Source organism: Calonectris borealis, chromosome 10 (genome assembly GCF_964195595.1).
Source record: "Calonectris borealis chromosome 10, bCalBor7.hap1.2, whole genome shotgun sequence".
NCBI lineage: Eukaryota > Metazoa > Chordata > Aves > Procellariiformes > Procellariidae > Calonectris > Calonectris borealis.
In genome coordinates, this window is record NC_134321.1 from 20162102 (window position 1) to 20184344 (window position 22243).

The following is a 22243-nucleotide window of genomic DNA, read 5'->3' on the forward strand; positions in this document are numbered from 1 at the left end:
CCGGCGGCGGGGGAGGCGGTGCCGGTGTGCGGGGCGGGGCGGGGGCCGGGCGGACTCCATGTCCCAGGCGCCCCGGGGCCGGGCCGGGCCGTGCCGTGCCGTGCCAGGGAGGGAGGGAGGATGCTGCGGGCGGGCTGCCGCGCCGCGCTGCCCCGCCGCCCCCCTGGCTCCGCGCTGCTGAGCGGGGCCGGGGGGCAGCGTCCCGGGGGGGCCCAGGCCGGGGAGGGGGGGCTGAAGCGGACGCCGCTGGACGCCCTGCACCGGTCCCGCGGCGGGCGGATGGTGCCGTTCGCCGGCTGGAGCCTGCCGCTGCACTACGGGCAGGGCCACCTCCAGTCCCACCTGCACACCCGCCGCCACTGCTCCCTCTTCGACGTCTCCCACATGCTGCAGGTAGCCGGGGCGGGATGGGGGCCGGGGCCGGGGTGGGGGGCACCCACCCCGCCTCACACCCCCACCCCGGCCCTTTCCAGACCCGGGTGTACGGCCGGGACCGCGTCAGGTTCATGGAGAGCCTGGCGGCGGGCGACATCGCCGAGCTGAAGCCAGGACAGGTACGGAGCACCGGGGGGGGCACCGGGCATCCGGCGGGGTCAGAGGTCCCCGGGGATGCCCCGAGCAGGTAGGGGGGACAGGAGGGGATGGGCAGCCTGCCCGCGCTGCCGAGGGCCACGTCCCGCAGGGCACCCTGACGCTACTCACCAACGAGAGGGGCGGCATCGTGGATGACCTCATCATCACCAACACGTCGGAAGATCACCTCTACGTGGTGTCCAACGCCGGCTGCACCGACAAGGACTTGGCCATCATGAGGGTACGGGGCTGCCCAAGCCCCGCGGGAGGTGGGGACGTGCGGTGGGAATGAGTCCTCCCACCTTTTGGTGACGTCCGTGAGCTGCGTGGGGCAAGGTGGCCGCGGCCACATGCGGGGCTGGCACCAGCCCAGCCCCTGTGCTAGCAGCCCACTGTCACCCTGCTAGGACAGAGCAGCGGAGCTGCGGGCTGCCGGCAATGATGTCCACCTGGAGGTGTCGGACAACGCACTGCTGGCTCTGCAAGGTAGCGGGGGCCCCGCGCGGGCTGGCATCGAGCATCACCGCACAGGGGTCTCACCCTCAGCGGGTGCTGGACTGCCCACTCCTCCGGGTCCTTGTCCGATGGATGTCAGTGCTCTCCCCGCATCCCCCCCCTCCCCGGACACTGCCGTCCCCCAGAGCCACCTGCCTCCCCAGGTCCCTCCATGGCACGGGTGCTGCAGGCGGGGCTGCCGGATGACTTGGCCAAGCTCTCCTTCATGAACAGCATCACCACGACGATTTTTGGCGTGCCGGGTTGCCGGGTCACGCGCTGCGGCTACACCGGCGAGGATGGCGTGGAGGTACCCCGGGAGCCGTGCCAGCACCGCCCCGCCGCGGGAAGGGAGGGGAAGGCCGTGCCCCGCTGACCCTGCCCGTGTCACCCCGCAGATCTCGGTGCCCGCAGGGCGGGCGGTGGAACTGGCCGAACAGCTGCTGGGTGTCCCCGAGGTGTGGCCAGCGGGGCTGGCAGCCAGGGACAGCCTGCGCCTGGAGGCCGGGCTCTGCCTCTATGGCAATGACATCGATGAGACCACCACGCCTGCCGAGGCCGGGCTGCTGTGGACCTTGGGTAGGTCAGGGCCACGTCCACCCCTACCTACTCCTCAGGGTGGGCAGAGGGGCGAGGTGACCCCATGTCCCCAGTGGGGCGTAAGGGGAGCAGGTGGGCATTGCCGACCCTCGCCCGTCTCTGCCCCGCAGGGAAGCGCCGGCGCGCAGCCATGGACTTCCCCGGCGCGGCCATCATCATGGCGCAAGTGAAAGAGAAGCCGAAGCGCAAGCGCGTGGGGCTGACGTCGGTGGGACCCCCCATCCGGCCCCACACGGCCATCCTGGGCCCCGAGGGCACGCCTGTGGGTAGGTGGGGGCAGCAGGGCTGGCATGGGCACGGCCCCGATCTGCGCCCATGGCAGGGGAGGGGGCTGGGGCTGCCGGCCCCCACTCACCTCCCCATGTCCTCACGTCCCCAGGGACAGTGACCAGCGGCTGCCCCTCGCCCTCCCTGGGCAAGAACATCGCCATGGGCTACGTGGAGGCGGCACACAGCCGGGCCGGCACCGCACTCACTGTTGAGGTGCGGAAGAAGCAGCACCCGGCCCTCGTCACCAAGATGCCCTTTGTGCCCACCCATTACTACACGGCCAAGTGAGGCCAGCGCCCGCCGCGGGCACGGCGCCCCAGCCCCAATAAACCCCCCTGCCCTGCTCTCCTGGCCTCCTCTCCGGTGACGGCGGCGGGTGCCAAAGCAAGGGGCAGCGGGTGGGGCACAGCGCTTTAATGGTGCGGGTGGTGCCCGGCAGGTCCCGGCGCTCCTCACTCCCGGTGCGTCTTCGCCGGCTCCGCAGCCGGGCCCTCTCTGCAAAAGAGGGGCAGCGTGAGCGGGGCTGGGGTGGCACCCCAGCATGGCACCCTGGCACGGGGGGAGGGCACCTGCCTGCCTGTGTGAGGCGGGCAGGGCTGGGGCTGCACTTACTGGGGCGTACTGGTCTGGGGGCACAGCTACGAGGGCGCTCACTGGGGTGCACTGGTCTGTGGGCATGGATGAGAAGGTGCTTGCTGGGGTGTACTGGTCCAGGGGTGCAGCCGGGAGGACGCTCACTGGGCTGTACTGGTCCGGGGGCAGATGGGTGGGCACTCACTGGGCTGTACTGGTCCAGTGGTGCAGCCGAGAGGGCGCTCACTGGGCTGTACTGGTCCGGGGGCAGATGGGTGGGCACTCACTGGGGTGTGCTGGTCCAGCGTTGCAGCCAGGAGGGTGGTCACTGGGGTATACTGGTCCCAGGGCACAGATGGGAGAGCGCTCGCTGGGCTGTACTGGTTAGGGGTGCAGCTGGCGGGGCGCTCACTGGGGTGCACTGGTCAGGTGGCGCAACCAGGAGGGGGCTCACTGGGACATACTGGGCTGCGGGGGGCACTCGCTGGGCTGTACTGGGCCAGGGGTGCAGCCGGGAGGGCGCGGGCCGGGCCGGGCCGTGGCGGGGGCCGGGCAGGGCCGGGGAGGCCGCGGCGGGCCGGGGTCAGGGGCTGCGGGCCCGGTAGCGGTCGGGACTCACCGGGGCGGGCAGTGCCGCTCGGCGGCGCCGTTGCGTCCGGCCGGGCCGGCGGGGGAGAGGGAGTGCGCGCGGGGCCGGGCGGGCGCGGAGCCGGGCCCGGAGGCGGTGCCGGGGCCCAGGCCGGTGCCGGGCGGCCGGCGGGCCGCGGGCCCGGTGCGGTAGCAGAGCGCGGCCACCGCCCCGCCGTAGGCGCGCCAGGCCAGGCGGACGCCCAGCAGGCTGAGGCCCAGCCAGAGCAGCAGCAGCTGGCACAGCACGGCCCGCACGTCCTGCGCCGCCCATTCGGCCGCCAGCTCCCGGCCCAGCGCGCCCAGCGCCCGCCACGGCGCCTGCCAGCCCGCCGACACCGACATGGCTGCGCCGGCCGCGGCGGGGCCTCCCGGGTGGGCGGGGCCTCGGCGGTGGGCCCTTCCCGGAGGCGGGCCCGGGGGCGGGGTATCCACGGGGGAGGGGCCTTCCGGGTGGGCGGGCCTCCGGCGTGGGCCCCTCCTGAGGGCGGGCCGGGGGGCGGGGTCTCCACGGGGAGGGGCCTTCCGGGTGGGCGGGGCCTCGGGAGCGGGCCCTTCCCAGGGTGGGGTGAGGCGGGGCGGGACCTGAGCGGTGGGCGTGGCCGCCATGGCGAGCAGCGGCGAGGAGGGGCTGTACTCGCGGCAGCTGTGCGTGCGGGGACCGGGGCCGGGGCCGGGGCCGGGGCCGGGGGGCGGCGGCGGGCCCCGCTGACGGCCCCTGCCCCGCAGGTACGTGCTGGGCGGTGGCGCGCGGCGGCTGGCCGGGGCGGCGGCGCTGGTGTCGGGGCTGCGCGGCACGGGAGCGCAGGTGGCGGCGGCGCTGGTGCTGGCGGGGACAGGGCGCGTCGTCCTGCACGATCGCGGAGCCGCCTGCACCGCCGACCGCGCCCACCAGGTATCGGCGGGGCCGGGCAGGGGAGCCTGGCTCTGGGCACGGGTATGGGCGGGGGTCCCCGTAATAGGTACAGGTGTGGGTGAGGGTCCCGGTAATGGGCACGGGCAGGGGTCCCGGTAACGGGTACAGGTATGGCTGGGGGTCCCTATAATGGGTATGGGTACAGACAGGGGTCCTGGTTATTGGTACAGGTAGAGAGGGGGTCCCAGTAGCGGGTACGGGTGTGGGTGGAGGTCGTGGTAATGGGTGTGGGTGGAGCTGGGGGATCCCTGTTGCAGGTATGGGTACGGGGTGGGGGGCTCCCAGTAACAAGTACAGGTTGGGGGTCTGGGTAAGGAGTGTGGACTGGGAGATCCCTGTCATGGATATGGCCCAGGGTGCCCCTTATCGTCACGGGTAGGGCCCATGGCGTGTCCCATGTCATGGGTGTGGTCCCCAACAGAAGGCCTTCCGCCAGCGTGGGCAGGGCCCCATGGGGCACCCTGCTGTGGCAGGCAGCACCCCAAACTCGTGGGGTGCCCGCCGTGCACCCACCCCACAGTTCCTCCTGGGGGAGAGCGACGTGGGCCAGAACCGTGCCGAGGCGTCCCAGAGAGTCCTGGCCGAGCTGAACCCCCGCGTGGTGGTGGCAGCTCACACCGGGGAGCTGTCGGAGGCCTTCCTCACCTCCTTCCAGGTGAGCCTGCACCCCTGCGCCCCAGGGCCCCCCGGGACGGTGGTGCCCGCTGACGGCCCTGGCGCAGGTGGTGGTGCTGACCGAGTCCCCGCTGGAGGAGCAGCTCCGCATCGGGGACTTCTGCCATGCCCGGGGCATCTGCTTCATCGTGGCCGACGCCAAGGGGCTGGCGGGGTAAGGGGTCTCTGCCGCGGGGTCCTGCCACTGGCTCCGGGTCACCTTGTCCCCAGAGCCCAGCCCTGCTCTGTAGCCCGTGCCCCTGTCCCACTGGTGGGGCTGCTCGGACCTGGCAGCGCTGGGGCAGCTTGGTGAGGCGGCTCCTCTGGCAAAACCCCGTCGGTCCTCTCCAGGCAGCTGTTCTGTGACTTCGGGGAGCACTTCGTCGTTGACGACCCGGCAGAAGGGGACCCGGCGTGCGCCGCCGTGCAGCACATCTCCCAGGTAGGAGGGCAGCCTCAGCAGGCTTTCCCAAAACGCTGCTACCTCCTGCGGTGGCTTTATGCCACCTGGGTCCGGTTCCCCGCCCTCATGTCCGTTCCCCGCCCCAGGGCAACCCGGGTGTGGTGACGTGTGTCGGGGCAGAGGACAGCCGTGGCCACCTCTTCTGCAATGGTGACCTGGTGACATTTTCCGGCGTGGAGGGGATGACGGAGCTGAACGGCCAGGAGCCCGTCCCCGTGCACGTGCTGGGTGAGCCGCCCAGCGGTTCCTGGCAGCCCTGGCCCAGGGTCGGGGAACTCGCTGGGTCCTTGGTGGTGACCGTGAGGTCCATCTCCCTCTCATCCCCAGATGCCTTCAGGCTAGAGATTGGTGACACCAGCTCTTTCTCGCCGTACCACCGCGGGGGCCTGGTCTCGCAGGTTCGGCTGCCCCAGGTGCACTCCTATGTAAGTCCCCCCTCCGCCCTGTGGTGCTGCCGCTGGGGCTGGGGCACCGCCGTGCCGTGCCATGCCATGCCATGCCCCGGCCCTGGGGAAGCACTCGCCCAAGCCCTGGCGCTGTGCCGGCAGGAGCCCTTGCGCCGGGCGCTGACAGAGCCCCAGATCCAGGTGGCGAGTCCCGAGGAGCTGCCGCGCAGCCGCAGCCTGCATGCCGCCTTCCAGGCCCTGCATGCTTTCCGTGCGGAGCAGGGCCGCCTGCCCCGGCCCAGGGCGCCGGTGAGTCCCCAGCCTGCCCCTGCCCGGCCTCCCCAGCCCCCCTAGTCCCCCACCACCCTGCCCGGAGCTGCCCTCGCCCCTCTGCCCGCAGGCAGACACCGAGCGGGTGCTGGAGCTGGCGCAGAGCCTGGGGGCGCAGCAGGGTCCCCTGGACGAGGACGTCGTGCGAGCCTTTGCCAGTGTCAGCGCGGGGGACCTGTGCCCCGTGGCCGCCGTCGTCGGGGCCCTGGCGGCTCAGGAGGCGCTGAAGGTGAGCAGGGCGGGGGTCCCGAGCCCTGGGGTCCTGCTGGTCACGCTCCGCACGACTGTCCCGTGGCGTTTGGTGACCACGAGAGGGCACTTGCTGCCTGCTTGGGGACGCCAGGCTGGGCAGCAGGGCTGGGGTGGGGTACGGGGGGGACCCGGCTGGCCCCCGCGCTGACGGGGCCCTGTTCGCCCCAGGCCATCACCAGGAAGTTCCTGCCCCTGGACCAGTGGTTGTACTTCGACGCCCTGGAGTGCCTGGCGCTGGAGGGGGCCGCGCGGCTGACGGAGGAGGACTGCGCCCCGGTGAGAGCGCGTGCCGACCCCTTCCTGGGTGCTGAGGGTGCCGCGGCCGCCTGCGCTCACGCGGCTCCTCCATCCCAACAGAGGGGCTCTCGCTATGATGGCCAGATCGCCGTCTTCGGGGCCGCCTTCCAGGAGCAGCTGGGCCGCCAGAAGTACTTGGTGGTGAGCCGGGGCGGGTGCCGCCGTGCCAGGAAAGGCTGCGGAGAGGCCGGCCGGCGCGCGGGGAGCTGCAGCGGCTTCTGCCCCGGCAGGTGGGAGCCGGCGCCATCGGCTGCGAGCTGCTGAAAAACTTTGCCATGATGGGGCTGGCAGCGGGGCCGGACGGGGACCTCACCGTCACCGACATGGACACCGTCGCCCTCTCCAACCTCCATCGGCAGTTCCTCTACCGCTCGGCGGATATATCGGTGAGGCGCCACGAGACAGGGGCCGAGCTCCCCCCGAAGGGCACCTTGGTGTCCCGGGGGCTCCCCGGGGCGGGGGAGAGCTGCCCACCCCCTCTCTGCCCTGGCAGAAGCCGAAGTCGGTGGTGGCCGCGGCAGCCGTGCGGCGCATGAACCCCAGCGTCAGGGTGACGGCTCACCAGAACCAGGTGGGACCTGCCACCGAGCCACTCTACGGGGACAACTTTTTCCGGCACCTGGACGGTGTCACCAGCGCCCTGGACACACTGGAGGCCCGTGAGTGCTGGAGAGGGGAAAGGGGCCGAGCCCCTGGACGTGCCCCCCAGCTCCCCAGCACCCCTGGCTCCCCGCAGGCGCCTACTTGGAGCGCCGCTGCCTCCGTTACCTCACACCGCTGCTGGACTCGGGCACGGAGGGGCCACGGGGGAACGTGCTGGCCATGGTGCCCTCCCTCACCCAGCCGCTGGTGCCGGCCAGCGCCCCTGGGGACGGCACCTTCCCCCCCTGCACGCTGCGGTACTTTCCCCGCACCATCCAGCACACGCTGCAGGTAGGCTGTGCTGCGCCACCTTTGTCTTCCTTTCCCGTCCCCCCCTCCGGCCGTGGCCCAGCAGTGGGCTGTGGGCAGGATACGGCCCCAGCTGCTTCCTGCTGGCAGCCCAAGCTCCGGCCCCGGCACGGTCTCTCCCTCCCGCTGGGCTTGGGCTGGGGCTCCCAAGGGGCACGAGGCGGGGGTCCCAGTGCTTAACCCCCGTTCCCCCTCCACAGTGGGCCCGCGATGAGTTTGAGGGGCTTTTCCAGCTGCCCGCGGAGCACGTCAACCGGTTCATGGAGTGAGTGGGCTTGAGGGAGCGGCACCGGGAGAGCGGCTGCCAGCCCTGCCGGGGTTGGGGAGAGGGGGACAGACAGCCGCATCCCGCCTGCGGTGTCCCACGGGATTGCTCCTGGGCCAGCAGCAGCGGTGCCTGGTTTTGCAGAGACCCGGCTTCCCCGTGGCAGCTGGAGGTCCTGCAGCAAGTGCGGGACAGCCTGTGGGAGCGGCCGCGGGACTGGCAGGACTGCGTGCGCTGGGCCCGCCGGCACTGGCAGAGCCGCTACCACGATGCCATCGCCCAGCTGCTGCACAACTTCCCCCCGGAGCACGTGAGCCTGGCACCCCCCTCACCCTCTCCCCTCTGCCTGCCACCCTGCCGCAGCCGGGGGGACGGTGTTCCCAGGCCTGACTCTGCTCTCCCTGTACCAGGAAACGAGCCCGGGTGTCCCCTTCTGGGCAGGGGACAGGAGCTGTCCCCATCCACTGACGTTCGACCCCGACAACGTGAGTGCAGGGGAGAGCCGCAGGGCCCCCCGCCGGGGACAGTGCAGGCGGGGGGAGAGCCGAGCCTGTGCCAGGGGTACGGTGGGTGCTGGACCATAGTCGTGCTCCATCTGCCACAGCCCTGTCCGGGGCTGCCAGGTCCTGGACTGGGTCTGTCCCCATCCCCCGGTTGGCCAGGGCAGTGCTGGGGACAACCGACGTGTGCTCTGCTGCTGGAGGAGGAGAGGCACCTCCATCTCCGCTTTGGTGCAAAGTGGGCAGCCTGTGGCCGTGTGGGCTCGTGGACCACCCCGGCTGCCCTGGCGCTCTGCCCCCGCAGGACACCCACCTGGATTACATCCTGGCTGCTGCCCACCTCTTTGCCCAAGCGCACAAGGTGCCACCATGCAGCGACCGGGCGGCCGCCCAGACCATCCTCCGCAGCGTGGTCCTGCCGCCCTTTGCACCCCAGGAGAGGCTCCAGATCCCCCTCATGGAGGAGCAGGAGGGGGTGCAGGTGCCTGCAGGTGAGGTTCCCCATGCCCCTGGGTCCCCCGGGACACATCCCCGGGTCCAGCCTGGTGGCAGTGGGGCTGTGGTGCTGCTCCTCCCTGCCCCAGCACCCAGGAGGGCCCGGACCGAGGGGGGGGGGCACTGTGCCGTGCCCGCCGCAGTGCCATGGTGCAGGGGTACCACCCCAGGCGTCCCTGTGCCCCCAGACCGCGGGCGGCTGGCGGAGCTCACCCAGGTCCTGATGCAGCGGAGACAGGAGCTGGTAGGGAGTGAGCAGGCGCAAGTGCCCCTGATGGAGCCCATCCACTTCGAGAAGGTACCCGGGGCCGGGCAGGCGGCCCTGCTCAGCTTGGGGGGGTTGGTGGTTGCTAGTCCCCACAGGACGCCAGTGTCCTCGCAGGAGGCTGATGTCCCCATGCTCTTCCCTGCAGGACAACAACATCCATGTGGACTTCATCACGGCGGCGTCCAACCTGCGTGCAGAGAACTATGGCATCCCCGCTGCCGACTGGCTGACGGTGAGGAGGGCAGCCCATGGGGTTGGGGGTCCCTGTCCCATGCGGGGCAGGCGGTGACACCCCTCCTGTCCACAGAGCAAGCGGATCGCCGGGCGGATCGTGCCCGCCATCATCACCACCACGGCGGCCGTGGCTGGGCTGGCATGCCTGGAAGTCTACAAGCTGGTGTGGGGGTGCCGGGACCGCAGCTGCTACCGCAACAGCAACCTCTGGCTGTCCGACTGCCTGCTGCTCCGCGTCCAGCCCCTGCCGCCCCCCACCTACCGGGTAGGACCCTCTCCCCCGCGGCAGGGCAAGTGGGGGACACCCACAGGTCTTGGGGTGCCCTAGGTCCCAGTGGCAGCTGCTGTGGGGCGATGCCGGGGGACCCAGGAGCGAGGAGGTGGCCATGCAGGAGGGGCAGCCCTGGCCATGGGGCTCTAGAAATGGATCCGGGTGCCGTGGTGGGCCGGGCGCACCGCCAGGCAGCGAGGAACCCGCTCCTTCCTGCGGCCACCCCCTTGGCACCGAGCCGCCACCACTGTCCCGCTCGCCCCGGCTTCGGGCCCAACCGGGATGCTCTGGGGCACCCATGGGGCTGAGGCAGCCCCCTCGCCCCACGGTGGGCCCCACGGCGAGCCCCGCAGCCGGAGGGCGGGGGGCCGCGGCAGCCGTGTACATCTGGCTTATGGAAACCAGCTGCAGCAGCCGGAGAGCAGCTGGCACCGGGCCGGGAAGGGCCGCCCGGGGGGAGCGGGGCCGGGGGTCCCGGCGGTGGGGGGCCAGGCCGCAGCCGCTCTGCTGGGGAGGGAGAGCGGGGGCGGGGGCAGGCCCAGATTGGGACCGTCTGGGCGATAGAGGCCCCTTTGTCTGGGGGTTTATGGCGTGCGAGGCAGCCCTTCCGGCGCGGCAGGAAGCGCCGATTGGAACCAGATTGGCCCGGGGGGCCCAGGGCCGGGGGCAGGAAGAGGGGGAGGGAGGCGCTTCCACCGCCTCGCGCTGGCTCCGGCACCGCTTTGGGCTTCCCGGTCGCCCCATGGCCTCCTGGCGCCCCACAGGCTGCCCAGCCCTGCGCCATCCTGCCCGCGGTGCCCCCAGGTTGGCACCGTCCCTGGGTGGAGGGTGCTGCTGGGGCTGGCCGTGCCCTCGGGTCCCCGCAGCAGCGTCCGGCACCTCCGTGTCCCACGGCGAGGACATGTCCGGCCACTTGGCCGCGGTGGGAGCGCATGTGCAACAGGCCGGCTTGGCGTGACCTGCGGTCCCACAGGGGCCCCGGGGAGCCCGCCTTGGGGGGCAGCCTCGGCCGGGGCGACGGGCTTTCTGGGGCGCTGGGACGGGCAGTGGCGTTCCCTCGGCGCTGGGCAATCGCCTGGGTCCGTGCCGCCCCGGTGAGGATGGGGTTAAGCCCTTTCCACCCCGGTGGGATAAGTGCAGGCAGCAGAAGGCAGGAGGGGAGAAGGCAGCAGAAGGCAGGAGGGGAGAGCGGCCAGGTGCGAATGCCCCTTCCCGAGCGGGGCCGGAGCCAGCGCTGGGCAGGGGCTGGTGCTGCCTGCGGCGAGGGCAGATGGCAGGGCGGCCGTGCCAGACGGCGCAGGGCCGCATCCGGCGCTCGGCCCCAAGGTTGGCGCCTCGCTGGCCCCCTCGGGCCGGAGCCGGGGTCGGGGGGCCACGGGCGTGAGAAGAGGCGATTGTGCGGGGCTGGGCAGCGCTTCAATGGCCCTTTGTGCGCCGTTCCTGGCCCGGGGCTGGGGGCAGCGCCGGCCCCACGCCAATCCTGGCCCCTGCAGTGCCGGGGGGACGGAGATGCCCCCCACTGCCCCTGGACCATGGTAGTGCTGGGGGCGATGGCGGTGCCCCTATTGCCTCCTAAACCCAGCAGTGCCAGGGGGGACGGAGGTGCCCCTCAGTGCCCCTGGCAGTGCTGGGGAAACGGTTGTGCCCCCCATTGCCCCTGGACCCCCACGGTGCCTCCGTCCCTCTGCCCTCAGACTGGTCCCTTTGCCTGCCCTGCTGTACCCCAGCCCTCATGCCCCACCAGTCCCTGCCCCGTGGGGCTGGGCAGCCGGGGTGTGGGGTGCCAGTGCCGGCTGCTACCCCGCGCTCCCCCTTGCAGTACGGCGGGCGGGAGTGGAGCTGCTGGGACCGGCTGGAGATGCGGGCAGTCGGCGCCGACGGGCAGGAGATGACGGTGCAGGAGGTGCTGGACTGGCTGCAGGTGAGCCTGGCATGGGCAGCACCCAGCTGGGTCACCCTGGGGGGTACAGGGCTGGATCCTGACACCCACCTCTTGCAGAGGACACACGGCTGGACCGTGACCATGCTCCTGCGCGGCCGCATCGTGCTGTACGACAGGGAGGAGGGCGAAGAGACGCAGACCCGGCAGCGGGCGCAGAAGTAAGTCCCTGACTCTGGGGCCCAATCCTGTCCCGGGGGGGCTGCCAGACCCCTCTCCCTCCATCCTGAGCCACTCCAGCTGCAGCGCAGCTCCCAGCCAGCTGCTGGATAAACATCCTGCCGGCAGCACTTCCCGTGGCAGGACCCCTGCCCGGCCCCTCGCTGCCGGCCTCTGCATCCCCCCAGCCTGGCCGGGCGCCCCGGGGGGGCCCAAGGCCCCCCCGGGGCGCCCGGCCAGGCTGGGGGGACAAGCCAGCGTCCCCAAAACCCCCTTTCCCTGCTACAGGTTGTCGGAGAACTTAGAGGATGCCGGGGAGCGACGGCAGCGGGAGCTGGAACTGCACTACGTGTGCGAGGGAGAGGATGCTGAGGCCGAAGATGCCCGTCCCCCCCTCCTCTGCTCCCTACCCTGAATCGGGGGCCGGCACCCCCCCCGCCCTGTGCAATAAAAGCCGCAGGATGAGCTCCCATGCATTGGCCCTCGTCGCAAAAAACCCCCTGCCTGCCCCTGCCCAGAGTTGGGGTGTAGGCAGCCCCCTCCCATAAATGCTGCTGCGCCCGTACCGTACAAAACCGGGGTTTATTTACAGCGGAGGAGGGTGCAGGCAGCGGCGGGCAGGGCTAAATGTAGCCGATAACGTCGTTGCAGATGATGGGCTGGCGACTGCGGCTGTTCATGAGGGCGGTGAAGCGGTGGAAGTCCGTGGCCAGCTGGGCGATGTTGCTGTGGGACTGGTGGAAGCAGGCGCCCTTGGGCTGCCCCCCCAGCCCCAGCGGGCAGGAGAAACGCTTGGTGGCTTCGCGGCCCCCTGGCCGGGCGCTCTCAGCCCCCCGGGGCCGGGCCATGTTGGCCAGCTTACGGCGTACGTTGCCCGAGAGGCTGAGCAAGAAGGCGGGGGGCTTGGCCAGCCGGCGGGAAGCCTCAGCAGGGGTTCGGCGCCGGGGTTCGGCACCCACCTCAGGCAAGTCCATCCAGTTCTCTACCAGGTCGGCGAAACAGTTGTCACCCAGCACCAGGGGCTGCCGGTTCCGGCTCTGTGACAGCAGTGCCACGGTCCAGTCCTGCGTCTCGGCTGGCTCCAGCACCCGCCACTGCTCCAGGCAGGCGTCCGAGGTGGATTTGGGGCGGACGCGGCGGGCGGGGGCAGGCGGCGGGGCAGCAGGGCCGGCGGAGAGCCGGTGCGCCCGCTGGCAGGGCGGGGGGTGCCGACGCCGCACGGGCGCCTCCTCCTCCCGCCACGTGCCCCCCGACGCCTCCGAGTACCCCGAGTCAAACTCCAGGCTGCGCTCGCTGGCCGGGGGGGAGCGGGCGGCCGGGCCCCCCCCCTCCTCTTCCTCGCCCCCCGGCTCCAGGCTGCAGGCCGAGTCTGCCGCCGAGCCGGGGCGTGGGGGACACGGGGGGCGGGGGGCTGGCCCCGGCACCCCTCCGGGGTGGTGCGGCGCCTGCCGCGTGCCGTGCATGTGCGCTTGCGGAGCTGCCCCTGCCTCCCGCCGGCACCGCTGGGGGGAAAGGGCAGGTCAGCGCGGTCGTCCCCGCTCCCCCCAGCCAGCACCATGAACCCCTATCCCACCCCCCTGGCACCCCGCGCCCTCCAGCCCCGGCTCGGGGGGGCTTCACTCACGGAGCCGGGCGTGCAGCAGGGTGCGGGGAGTGGGGCGCAGGTCCCGGCTTGCCTGCAGCCCCGGGCCCCGCTTTCCTGCGGCTCCTGCACGGAGCCGGCCGGCGTGCAGCGGCATGTCGGGTGAGCAAGCAGGCACCCAGCCCCGGCCGTGCCTGCGGGAAATGACACAAGGCCACGGCACGTAGGAGCCGGGCGCCCCGCTGCCCCCCCCGCCCCGGCCCGTCAATTCCCCCTGCCCCGGTTGGGCAGCAGCCGGGACACCCCACTGGTGGGACCCTACACGGTGGCTCAGGGCCAGCTGCAGCCCCAGGGCACCCACGGGTGCTGGGGTGGGGCGCTCCCCCCATGCGTTGGCAGGGCCAACCCACCCACTCTCTGCCCTCCAGCCGGGGACACCCCAGGTGACGTCAGGGTGCAGCCAGGCCTGCGCCCAGGGCCAGGGCCCCCGCAAAGCGCCAGGGAGTGCGGGGATCCAGGGCAGCCAGGGCTGAACAGAGCATGGCCGGGCGGGCGCTGGAAGGGGCGGCTGGCTCCCGCACCCAGGCCGCTCCTTGCTCTTGAATTCCTATTGTCTGAACCCAAAAGCAGGGTGTTACGTCCGCTTTCCTTTCCGCGCTGGAGCCGCGGGAAGCCGAGCGAGCAGGAGGGATCGCTCCCCCGTCCTGGTAACCAGTCCCCACCAGCCGGCCCTGACGGAGCTGCTGGCCAGGCTGTCCCTGTCCCCACCCCTGTCTCCGTCCTGGTCCTTGTCCCTCTCCCTGCTGGCTGGGACCCTCTTAGCCAGCCCTGCTGGCAACTTGCCACCGCTCTGAGCTGCCCCGTCCCGGCGCTGGCCGGGGACGCCAGCGCACCCGGCCGCGGGGAGCTGGGTAGGCGTGCGGCAGGCCCAGGGGAGCCGGCCGGGCCACCCTGTCACCGCCGGTCCCCTCGGGGCAGCCCAGGCGGGCGGCAGGGTGGCAGCTCCGGGGTGGCGATGCCGCTGGCACCCTGACGGCTGGACACTGTGGCCCCTGGCCACCCGTGTCCCATGGCCACCCATGCCCCCACCGCCACCCGTGTCCCACCGGTCGTCCACGTCCCACCGGACGCCCAGGTCCCCCGCGCCACCTTGGCCTTGCGCATGATGTCACAGCGCTGATGTCACTGGCAGCGCCCTGACATCACGGCAATGCCCAGGCGGTGCAGCGGGGCGCGGGCAGGGTGGTCCCGTCCCCTCCCGGTGCCCGCGGCGGCACTCACCCGGTCGGCGCCGAGCTGGCCCGGGCAGGCGTCCGGGCGGGCGCTGTGCATGCCCGGCCCGGCCCTGCTCCCGGCCCCGCTCCCGGTCCCGCCGGTGCCGGTGCCGGTGGCGGCGGCGGTGGCGGAGCAGCAGCGGAGCGCGGCGCAGCGCCCGCCCGTGCCCGCCGCCTCCCGGCGCTGCCTGGGCGGCACCGCCCCGCCCCGCCGCAGCCAATGGGGCCGCCGTAACGTGAGCCCGGCCCGCACCGGCACCGGCACCGCCGCCCCACCGCCCCGCCCCGCCCCGCCCCGCCGCCCCGGGGCCCCGCGCCGGGCACCACCCGGGCACCTCCGGGCACCGCGGGACCGGGCACCGCTGGGCGAGGCAGGACCCGGGGAGCCGGCCGGGGAGGGCAAGACTCGGTGCCCCGGTCGGCAGCACCCCATCCCCGCGGGTCCCGGGGGTCCCGGGGCCGCGAAGCCTTGGGAGGAGGGGGCAGCCCCGTTACAGGGCCCCGGCAGAGGCACCCGCGGCCACCGGGTGCCAAAATAGGTTTGAGTATTGGAAGAGGGAGAGGTGACCCCGGCCACAGGGGCCGCGCTCCGCCAGCGCCCATTAATTGGGAGCTAATAGCGCTTAATAGGAATTCCGGGAGAAGCGGCTCTGGTTTGCAAATGAAGGAGAACAGGGCCAAAAATTAGCTCCTAGCTAATTTTCCCAGTTCCCAAGTGTGCCACATGGCCAGGCGGCGTGGTGCGGCAGCGAAACCCCGCGGAGCATCGCTGCCCGCCTGCCCCGCGCCAGCTGGGGCTGGCTCCCGGGGGATGGCGAGAGGCTGGGAGCAGAGGCCTGCGGGAGCTGGGGGCAGCAGGACCGTGCCCTGTCCCTGCCCTCGGGCCAGGCTGGCAGCCGCAGATGGTCGGCGTGACGCTGGGCCGGGGTGGTGCCCAGCACCCGTGGCAACGGGCTCCAGCTTGTCCCAAACAGCCAGCGAGCCATGGGCATGCACGGACACCTCACCTTCCTCCTCCTCCTCCTCAGCCTTGGTGCCCCAGGTAGGCACTTCAGGCTCACAGCGTCGGGGGCACCCTTTGCCAGCCCCTGGGTAGGGGACCGAGAGGAGGGGGACAGGGGACAGGCTTCCCCCAGTTGCCCTGCTGTGCCTGGGGCTGACCCCAGGATGGGCAGAGGGGCTGGCAGCTGCCTGGCTGGGTTCAGGCAGGGAGGGGGCATCACTGGGGCACCCTCAGGGCATTACCAGGGCATTACTGGGGTATCTGGGGGGCATCGCTGGGGCATATCCAGGCACCACGGGGGCATCTCTGGAGCATCATGGGGGCATCTCCAGGGCCTCCCCAGGGCATTGCCAGGACACACCTGGCAGGCTGGGGTGACACTCTCCTCTTTGCAGGGACTTTTGTCAAAGCAGCAGGTAAGAGCGGGGTGCCCTGGGCCCTGCTGCGCCTGGCAGGGAGACCTACACCCACGTGGGTGCCCAGGCACAGGAGCAGGGCTCCCTAAGCACGGCTGGACGAGCCATCGGTGGCGCTGGCTGGGTGCGAGGCCAGTTCCCGGGGTCTCCCACTAGCCCTGCCTGATCTGCCACGTGTGGTGGCACTGAGCGAGGACGCAGCGCCAGGCACCCGCGTGGCCGAGGTGACCGTGTCCTGCAGCAATGCGAGCGGCAGCCCCAACGTCACCCTGATCGGCATCGAGCCCGGCCACCCCTTCAACCCCATCGCCATCAGTGCCGACCCCGCGGCCGCCACCACGTTTCAGGCAGAGGTGTGGCTGGGGGAGGGGGAGCGGGGCAGGAGCCCGCGGGCACCCTGCTGAGCACCATGTCCCCGCGGCAGGTGACACTGCGTGCCGGTGCGGAGCTCGATGCCCATCGGGTGAACCAGTACACCCTGACCCTGCAGGCCGCTTGTCCCGGCGAGGACGAGGTGGAAGAGCGGCTCTTTGTCCGGGTGACGGCAGGGCAGGTGCTGCGCTGTGATGCCCCCTTTGCCAGCGCGGGTAGGAGCCGGGGGGCACAGGGTGGCGGGGGCCGTGGGTGCCAGCTGGCACCGGGCTCCCGCAGCCATGCTGGGCCACAGGGGGAGATGTGGTGCAGGTGCTGGCGGACACGGCACCCCGGACGCCCCTGTACGCGGTGCTGCCGCAGCCGCTCGGCGGGCTGACAGTAAGTGGTGGCTGCCCCAGGGTCCCGCAACCCCCACAAGCGGAAGCAGCCTTGGGGACGGTGGGACCCTGGGCGTGGAGGGGGGGCACAGAGGTTCCCCCCCTCCTCCTGCTGCCTGTCTCTCTGCAGTTCAGGCTCCAAAACGACGACACGCCGCTCACGCTCACCCACCAGGGCCTGGTGCTGGCACCTCTCGACGGCTTCGACACCAGCCAGGACACCCAGGTGGGCAGCAGCGTCCCCAGGCTGTCACAGCCACCTCTCAGCCCGCCTGGGCTCAGCCCCTCAGTGGCACTGCCCGCAGCTCTCCGCGTCCTGCTCCTCCCATCGGGCACCCGTCTCCCCCTGGTCCCGGGAGTGCTCCAGCCCTGACCCTATCCCTGTTCCCATCCGCAGCTCCATCCACTTCTGCGTCTCGAGTCCTGTCCCAATCTTCATCCCTGTCCCTATTTCCATCCCTATTCTGGTCTCCAGCTCTTCCTTATCCCCGTCTCCATCCCTATTCTCACCTCTGTTCCTGCTCCAAGCCCCATTTTCATCCCTGTCTCCATCCCCATCCTGTCTCTGTCCCTGTTCCTGTCCCCATCCTGTCCCTATTCCTGTCCCTGTCCCTATTACTATCCTCATCCCCATCCCTACTCCTGTCTCCCCCATCGCTGTCCCCATCTCTGTCCCTGGTGCCACTCGGGGCTGCCCCATGGCCACCCTGGCACTGCCCTGCAGACGTTCAGGCTGGAGATCGAGGTGACGGACCGCCATGGGCACAACTGCAGTGGGACCGTGAGCGTGGAGGTGCTGCCATCGCGCCGGCCCTGTGTCACCTTCCTGTGAGTGGGGCCGGACCGGGCGGGGGGTGCTGGTGGCACCAGGCCATGCCACACTGCCTGCTTTGCCTGCAGTGAGCCACAGCGGGACGTGATGGTGCCAGAGGGCACCGGCCCCTTGGAGGTGGTCACGCAGGTCCACGCCAGTCTGCTATGCCATGCAGACACCGTCCGCTATGCCATCGTGGCTCCCACAGCGCCCGCACTCTTCACCATTGATGAGGGTGAGTGGAGCGGTGAGGTCCCCGGGGTCACCCTGTCCCCGTCCCCGTGCCTGTCGCGAGGCCGTGCTGTCTCCCGCAGTGACGGGTGAGATCCGCAGCACCTCTCAGCTGGAGGTGGCCCATGCAAACCTCCTCGTCCGGGCTTACAACGCGCTGCACCCCACCGACCAAGCCACCACCATGCTCAACATCACCGTGCGGGGGACGGACCGGCGGGCGCCAAGCTGCGTCCCGGCCCTCTCCGTGTACAGTTTGGGGCAGGGAGTGGGGTGTGGGGGATGCTCTGCCGTGCCCAGCTGAGCTGCTGGCCGCCCTGCCGCAGGTCCCAGGTGCCCGAGACGGTGTCCCCCGGCAGCACCCTGGTGACACTGAGGTGCACCGACCCCGCCCGCGACGAGGGGGGCCTGCGCTATGCCCTTGAGGGGCCCCCCGCCTCCCGCTCCCGCTTCCGCATGGAGGGGCCGCGGCTGCAGGTGAGTGGGACCACAGGCAGCACCCAGGACCTGGGGGAGCCCAGCAGGACAGTGGGGACCATCTGACATGTGCCGTCACGCCGGGTCCTGGGCTGGGGCTCCCGGGGCTCTTGCCCCCGCCCCAGACCTGCCTGTTCCCCCCCTCGCTCCCTCCGGCTTCCCTGGCATCACAGCTCTGCAGGGCACCCTGGCTTTGCGGGACACCCCAGCTTTGCAGGGCACCCTGGCTCTGCCTGACCCCCCGGTCCTGGCTTGGCAGGTGAACACCACCCTGGACCTCGACTCGGACTACGCTCTGGGCTTCCAGTTCACAGCCACCATCGTGGTGACGGCGGGAGGGCAGCCCCCGCGGAGCAGTGAGTGCCTGTGTCCCCGGGGGGGGTGCAACGGGGGAGGTCATGGGGGAGGTGGGAAAAGGCCCTTCCCGACCCCAAAACCAGCAGATCACAGAGGAAACCTTCCTCCCCTGCTGCCCCACAGACACCCACCCCAGGGGTGGTGCCACCGGCCCCGTGTCCTCCAGCCTGTCCCGGGGAGAGTGCGCCCAGCCCAGCGCGGGCTGCGGGGTGGTGCCAGCACAGCTGAGCCGCCGTGTGCTGCACAGCCCGCGTGCCCGTGCTCGTGACAGTGACGCCCGTCAACGAATTCACACCGGTGTGCCCCAACGGTGCCACCTTCACCGTGCTGGAGACGGCAGCTTTTGGCAGTGCCGTGGGGCGCGTAGCCGGCACGGACCGCGACTACCCACCGGACAGCCTCGAGTACAGCCTGGAGGAGGGCCCCGGCCCCGCACAGCCCTTCTCCATCGACACGCGCACTGGTGAGCGCCCGGCTCCTTCCCCAGCCCCCGCCACACCCCATGGCACCCACGGGTGCCCAGCAGTTCGCGCCGCCCCGCAGGCGAGATCCGCGTGGTGGGACCCCTCGACTCCCAGCGGCGCAAGAGCTACAGGCTGACGGTGCGGCTGACAGACACCCGCAACGACCTGGACCCAGCAAAGCGGCGGAGTCGCCTGTGCGACGTGGCCGTGCGCCTGCAGGTGTGAATGCAAGCCTGTCGGGTGAACCGCGGTGGGTGCAAGCACCATGGGTGCCATACCACCTCCCCCCGCTCCCAGCAGGCCGTGCCGGACCAGGCGCCGGTGTGCACCCCTGAGGTGCAGGAGCTGCGGATCATGACCAGGTTGGGCGGCCCCCAGCCTGTCACCCGCCTGGCATGCCAGGGCAGCCCCGACGGTGCCACGCTGGCATACACCATCGCTGGAGGTGAGGAGCGGCCAATCCACAGCACAATCCAGCCCATCACCACCGATCACTGGTGGTGGCACTGAGCAGAGCCTCTTGTCCAGGCAACGAGGATGGGCGCTTTCAGCTGGAGGGGAACACCCTCTTCTACCTCCCCAATGACCTGGCCGAGCCCCGCACCTTCGTGCTGCTGGTGGAGGTGTGGGGTGGCCCCGGTGCCCCCCGCCGCAGCACCGTGGTGGCACTGGTGGTGCACGTCACCCCCCGGAGCACCCCGGTGCCACCCAGCACCACCACCCGGCGCACGGTGAGCAGAGCCCACTGGCCAGGCAGGGCTCCCGGGTCCATCAGGCCCCCCTGTCCTCTCATGTCCCCTCACCCCGCCGCCTCTGCAGACGCTGCGGAAGGAGCCGCTGATCGTCATGCGGCCGGAGGTGGCATGGCACCCGCCAGCTTGGTTTGTGGCTGTGCTGACTGTCTCCGGTGCCCTGCTGCTGGCCACCCTGGGCTGCGTGGCCCGGAGCCTGCTGTGCAGGTGAGCCCTGGCCCCATGGCATGGCGTGGCACAGCATGGCATGGCACGGCATGGCACAGCATGACACAGCACGGCACAGCGAGCAAGGCCAGGGGCTCACAGCCGCCTTCTGCTCTTCCTGCAGCAACCAAAACCCTGGCAAGCTGCTCCTGGGCAAGAGGTGGGTGCTGTGTGGCCGGGGCGGTTGGATCGGTGGTGAGGGGCAGCCATGCACGTTGGCACAGGCTCCCATAGCGTCCTCACAGGCAGCCGGGAGATGCAGCAGTTGGGGGGGTGTTTAATGTACCCCACGTTTGGCTGCGGTCCGTGGGTCGCTGCGCCAGGGAGCCGTCTCTGCCCCAGGGTGAGGGTGCAGCACTGACGGGAGCCATGGGTGCAGAGACAGCGATTTGGCTGGGGGACAGCCATGTCGGTGGCCAGGTTGGGGCAGAAACTCTGCAGTGGGAAGGGTGGGATGGCACAGCGCTGGCGCTGCTGCCTGCCGCAGGGCTGGGTCCTGGTGCCGGGGCTGGGGCCGCTGCGGCTCACCGGGAGAGCCCCGATTTGCCTGGGAAGGCGCCTCGGGAGGAGGTGAGCAGGCTGCACACCCCCCGGGGAGGATGAACCAGGGGTGAGAGGCGGCAGAGGGGGGAGCCCGAGGAAGCACTGGAGCCAGCCCAGCCTGCGCCGGGCGTCTGCATGGCGAGGAGGAGGCATGCAAGCTTGCGGGCAGGATAACAGCCACCTCCAGCAGCGTAACCGCCCCAGGGTGATGCACGGCTGGATCCACGTTCGTTGGTGAGGTTGGGGACATGGTGCTTGGTGGCACCAGGGCTGTAGTGATCATGAAAGGGAGAAGAATCGGGCTCAGGGCAGTGCTGGCAGCCGGGGGGCTCCTGGGGCTGCAGCTCCCCCAGCACAGCATCCTCCGAGCACAGCAACGGTGTGCACTGGCACGTGGGGAAACAAGCAGGCGTGCTGGCAGACCGGCTTGCCACACTTGGGCATCCCTGAAAGATGGTGCTGCCTGGGGGAGCAGAGCCCCCGCTGCAATCCCCTTTGGCACCCAGGGCCACGCCAGAGACACACGGGCTGGGTAAGGGGACGATCAGGTAGGTGGAAATCAGTCGGGGTGACGGGCTCGTCGGGGCGCAGCTGGCAGTGCAAAGCCTGGCTGGCGACCCGCTCCTGGCAGCATCCCTTGGGGTTGAGGCCAGGGGCCGTCACCGATGGCGTGCCCTCCCCTTGCCCCCTCTGCAGCTCCTGGGACGCGGTGGAGCAGAGGGGCAGCAAGGAGGAGCGGAGCCGCACCCACGCCGGCAGCCCAGTAAGTGTGTGCCATGGCGGCGAGGGCGGGTGCCCTGCCGGGGGTGCGGGCGGGCACCTGGGGGCCCTCAGCACCCTCTCCCATCTCTCCTCTGCACAGGGGCAGTTCGACGGCCGTGCTCGGGACCTGCGTGAGTGCCCTGTCCCGTGGCCCCTGCAGCCTCGGGCTGCATCCCTTGGGGCAGAGGCGTCTGGGGGACGGGAGAGACGGGCCCCAGGCAGCAGCACCCGGGCAGCACCCCAGGGGCGAGGGCTGACTGCTGCCTCCCATCTCAGGCACCGGCAGGGACTATGTCTTCAACAGCGTGACTGGGGCACGGCGCTGGATCTGAGTGGCTTGACCCAGCGAGGGACTCCCCATGACCCACAGCTCCCCACAGGCCGTGCTGGGCAGAGCACTGGGCGCCGGGAGATACTTGGCGTGGTCCTCGGGCCCGGGAGGAGGAGGGGATCCCTCCTCCGTGGTCGAATTTGCTGCCCACAGGGTGCAGACAGCCCCTGAAACGCCCTGGCCAGTGCAGACCCAATAAACGGTAGCAGAGATTGCACCCGCTGCCGTGATTGCCATGGGGAGGGCTGTGGCCAAGCAGTGCCGCCGGTGGCTGTCTGGCTGTGGCGGTCATTAGCGCCGTCCCCAGGAAGGGATGTGGGTGGCACAGCCCAGGACCAGGATGGCGGTTACGGCAGCACTGGCCCCAGGCTGGGGCTGGCACTGCGAAAAACGTGTCGAGGACTTTGGCAGGGTCTGCTCCGGTCATGGCAGTGTCTCCGTAGCCTCTGGATGTGACCCAGCTGGGGCAGTCCTCCACAGAGGTGTGATCTGGGGCAAGAAAACTCAATCACGGGTTAATTCTGAGAACCTTTTGCCCCGTGTCCCATGTCCCCCTCAAGTTCGAGTGCTCCCAGTCGCAAGCGGGTGGGACGAGCAGCTGGTCGGCGGAGGGGCCGGGTTTCTTAATTGGGAGGAAAAGGGAATTAGCGCGTGCGCAGGTAAGCGCGACATGCTGCGGGAGAGTTAGCAGGGCCTGGCGAACGGGCGGGAGCGCTTTGAAGGAGTCAGTCAGCGCGGGGAGGTGGGAAACCGGTTATTT

At 71.1% G+C, this 22243-nt stretch overlaps 5 protein-coding genes across 8 annotated transcripts; 3 read left to right on the forward strand and 2 right to left on the reverse strand.

Moving 5' to 3' along the window:
- Positions 1–105: 105 nt before the first annotated feature.
- Positions 106–2283, forward strand: AMT (aminomethyltransferase). The gene is made up of 8 exons (XM_075159296.1): positions 106–393; positions 474–554; positions 683–814; positions 981–1059; positions 1233–1378; positions 1467–1647; positions 1779–1934; positions 2048–2283. Exons 1-8 carry the CDS (start codon positions 121–123, stop codon positions 2224–2226), a joined length of 1227 nt encoding a protein of 408 aa, XP_075015397.1. The 5' UTR covers positions 106–120; the 3' UTR covers positions 2227–2283.
- A 54-nt stretch (positions 2284–2337) lies between these two features.
- Positions 2338–3516, reverse strand: TCTA (T cell leukemia translocation altered). The gene is made up of 2 exons (XM_075159299.1): positions 3131–3516; positions 2338–2433 (listed from the first exon to the last, which is right to left on the reverse strand). The coding sequence occupies exons 1-2, from the start codon at positions 3481–3483 to the stop codon at positions 2391–2393; spliced, it is 396 nt and encodes a 131-aa protein (XP_075015400.1). The 5' UTR covers positions 3484–3516; the 3' UTR covers positions 2338–2390.
- Positions 3517–3736: 220 nt separating this feature from the next.
- On the forward strand, positions 3737–11990 carry UBA7 (ubiquitin like modifier activating enzyme 7). 4 transcript variants are annotated; one of them, XM_075159304.1, is made up of 24 exons: positions 3737–3786; positions 3868–4033; positions 4575–4709; positions 4777–4883; positions 5060–5150; positions 5258–5399; positions 5499–5596; positions 5720–5866; positions 5958–6116; positions 6308–6415; positions 6497–6577; positions 6667–6822; positions 6930–7095; positions 7173–7369; positions 7588–7652; positions 7797–7962; positions 8063–8137; positions 8457–8643; positions 8836–8945; positions 9061–9147; positions 9223–9414; positions 11240–11341; positions 11420–11520; positions 11807–11990. In XM_075159304.1, exons 1-24 carry the CDS (start codon positions 3746–3748, stop codon positions 11931–11933), a joined length of 3006 nt encoding a protein of 1001 aa, XP_075015405.1. In that variant the 5' UTR covers positions 3737–3745; the 3' UTR covers positions 11934–11990. The 4 variants fall into 4 exon arrangements, with proteins under 4 accessions (XP_075015405.1, XP_075015401.1, XP_075015403.1 ...); XM_075159300.1 differs by having other exon boundaries at positions 3745–3786; positions 8818–8945; XM_075159302.1 differs by lacking the exons at positions 7588–7652; positions 7797–7962; positions 8063–8137 and having other exon boundaries at positions 3745–3786; positions 8818–8945.
- A 13-nt stretch (positions 11991–12003) lies between these two features.
- On the reverse strand, positions 12004–14432 carry INKA1 (inka box actin regulator 1). Its single transcript, XM_075159314.1, has 2 exons — positions 14382–14432; positions 12004–13020 (listed from the first exon to the last, which is right to left on the reverse strand). The coding sequence occupies exons 1-2, from the start codon at positions 14430–14432 to the stop codon at positions 12142–12144; spliced, it is 930 nt and encodes a 309-aa protein (XP_075015415.1). The 3' UTR covers positions 12004–12141.
- Positions 14433–15358: 926 nt separating this feature from the next.
- CDHR4 (cadherin related family member 4) lies at positions 15359–21484 on the forward strand. The gene is made up of 20 exons (XM_075159305.1): positions 15359–15416; positions 15773–15793; positions 15950–16146; positions 16218–16380; positions 16461–16546; positions 16676–16771; positions 17270–17373; positions 17446–17594; positions 17674–17839; positions 17917–18067; positions 18327–18423; positions 18672–18887; positions 18968–19107; positions 19189–19333; positions 19417–19619; positions 19708–19847; positions 19972–20007; positions 21087–21153; positions 21253–21283; positions 21429–21484. The coding sequence occupies exons 1-20, from the start codon at positions 15359–15361 to the stop codon at positions 21482–21484; spliced, it is 2322 nt and encodes a 773-aa protein (XP_075015406.1).
- Positions 21485–22243: the final 759 nt, after the last annotated feature.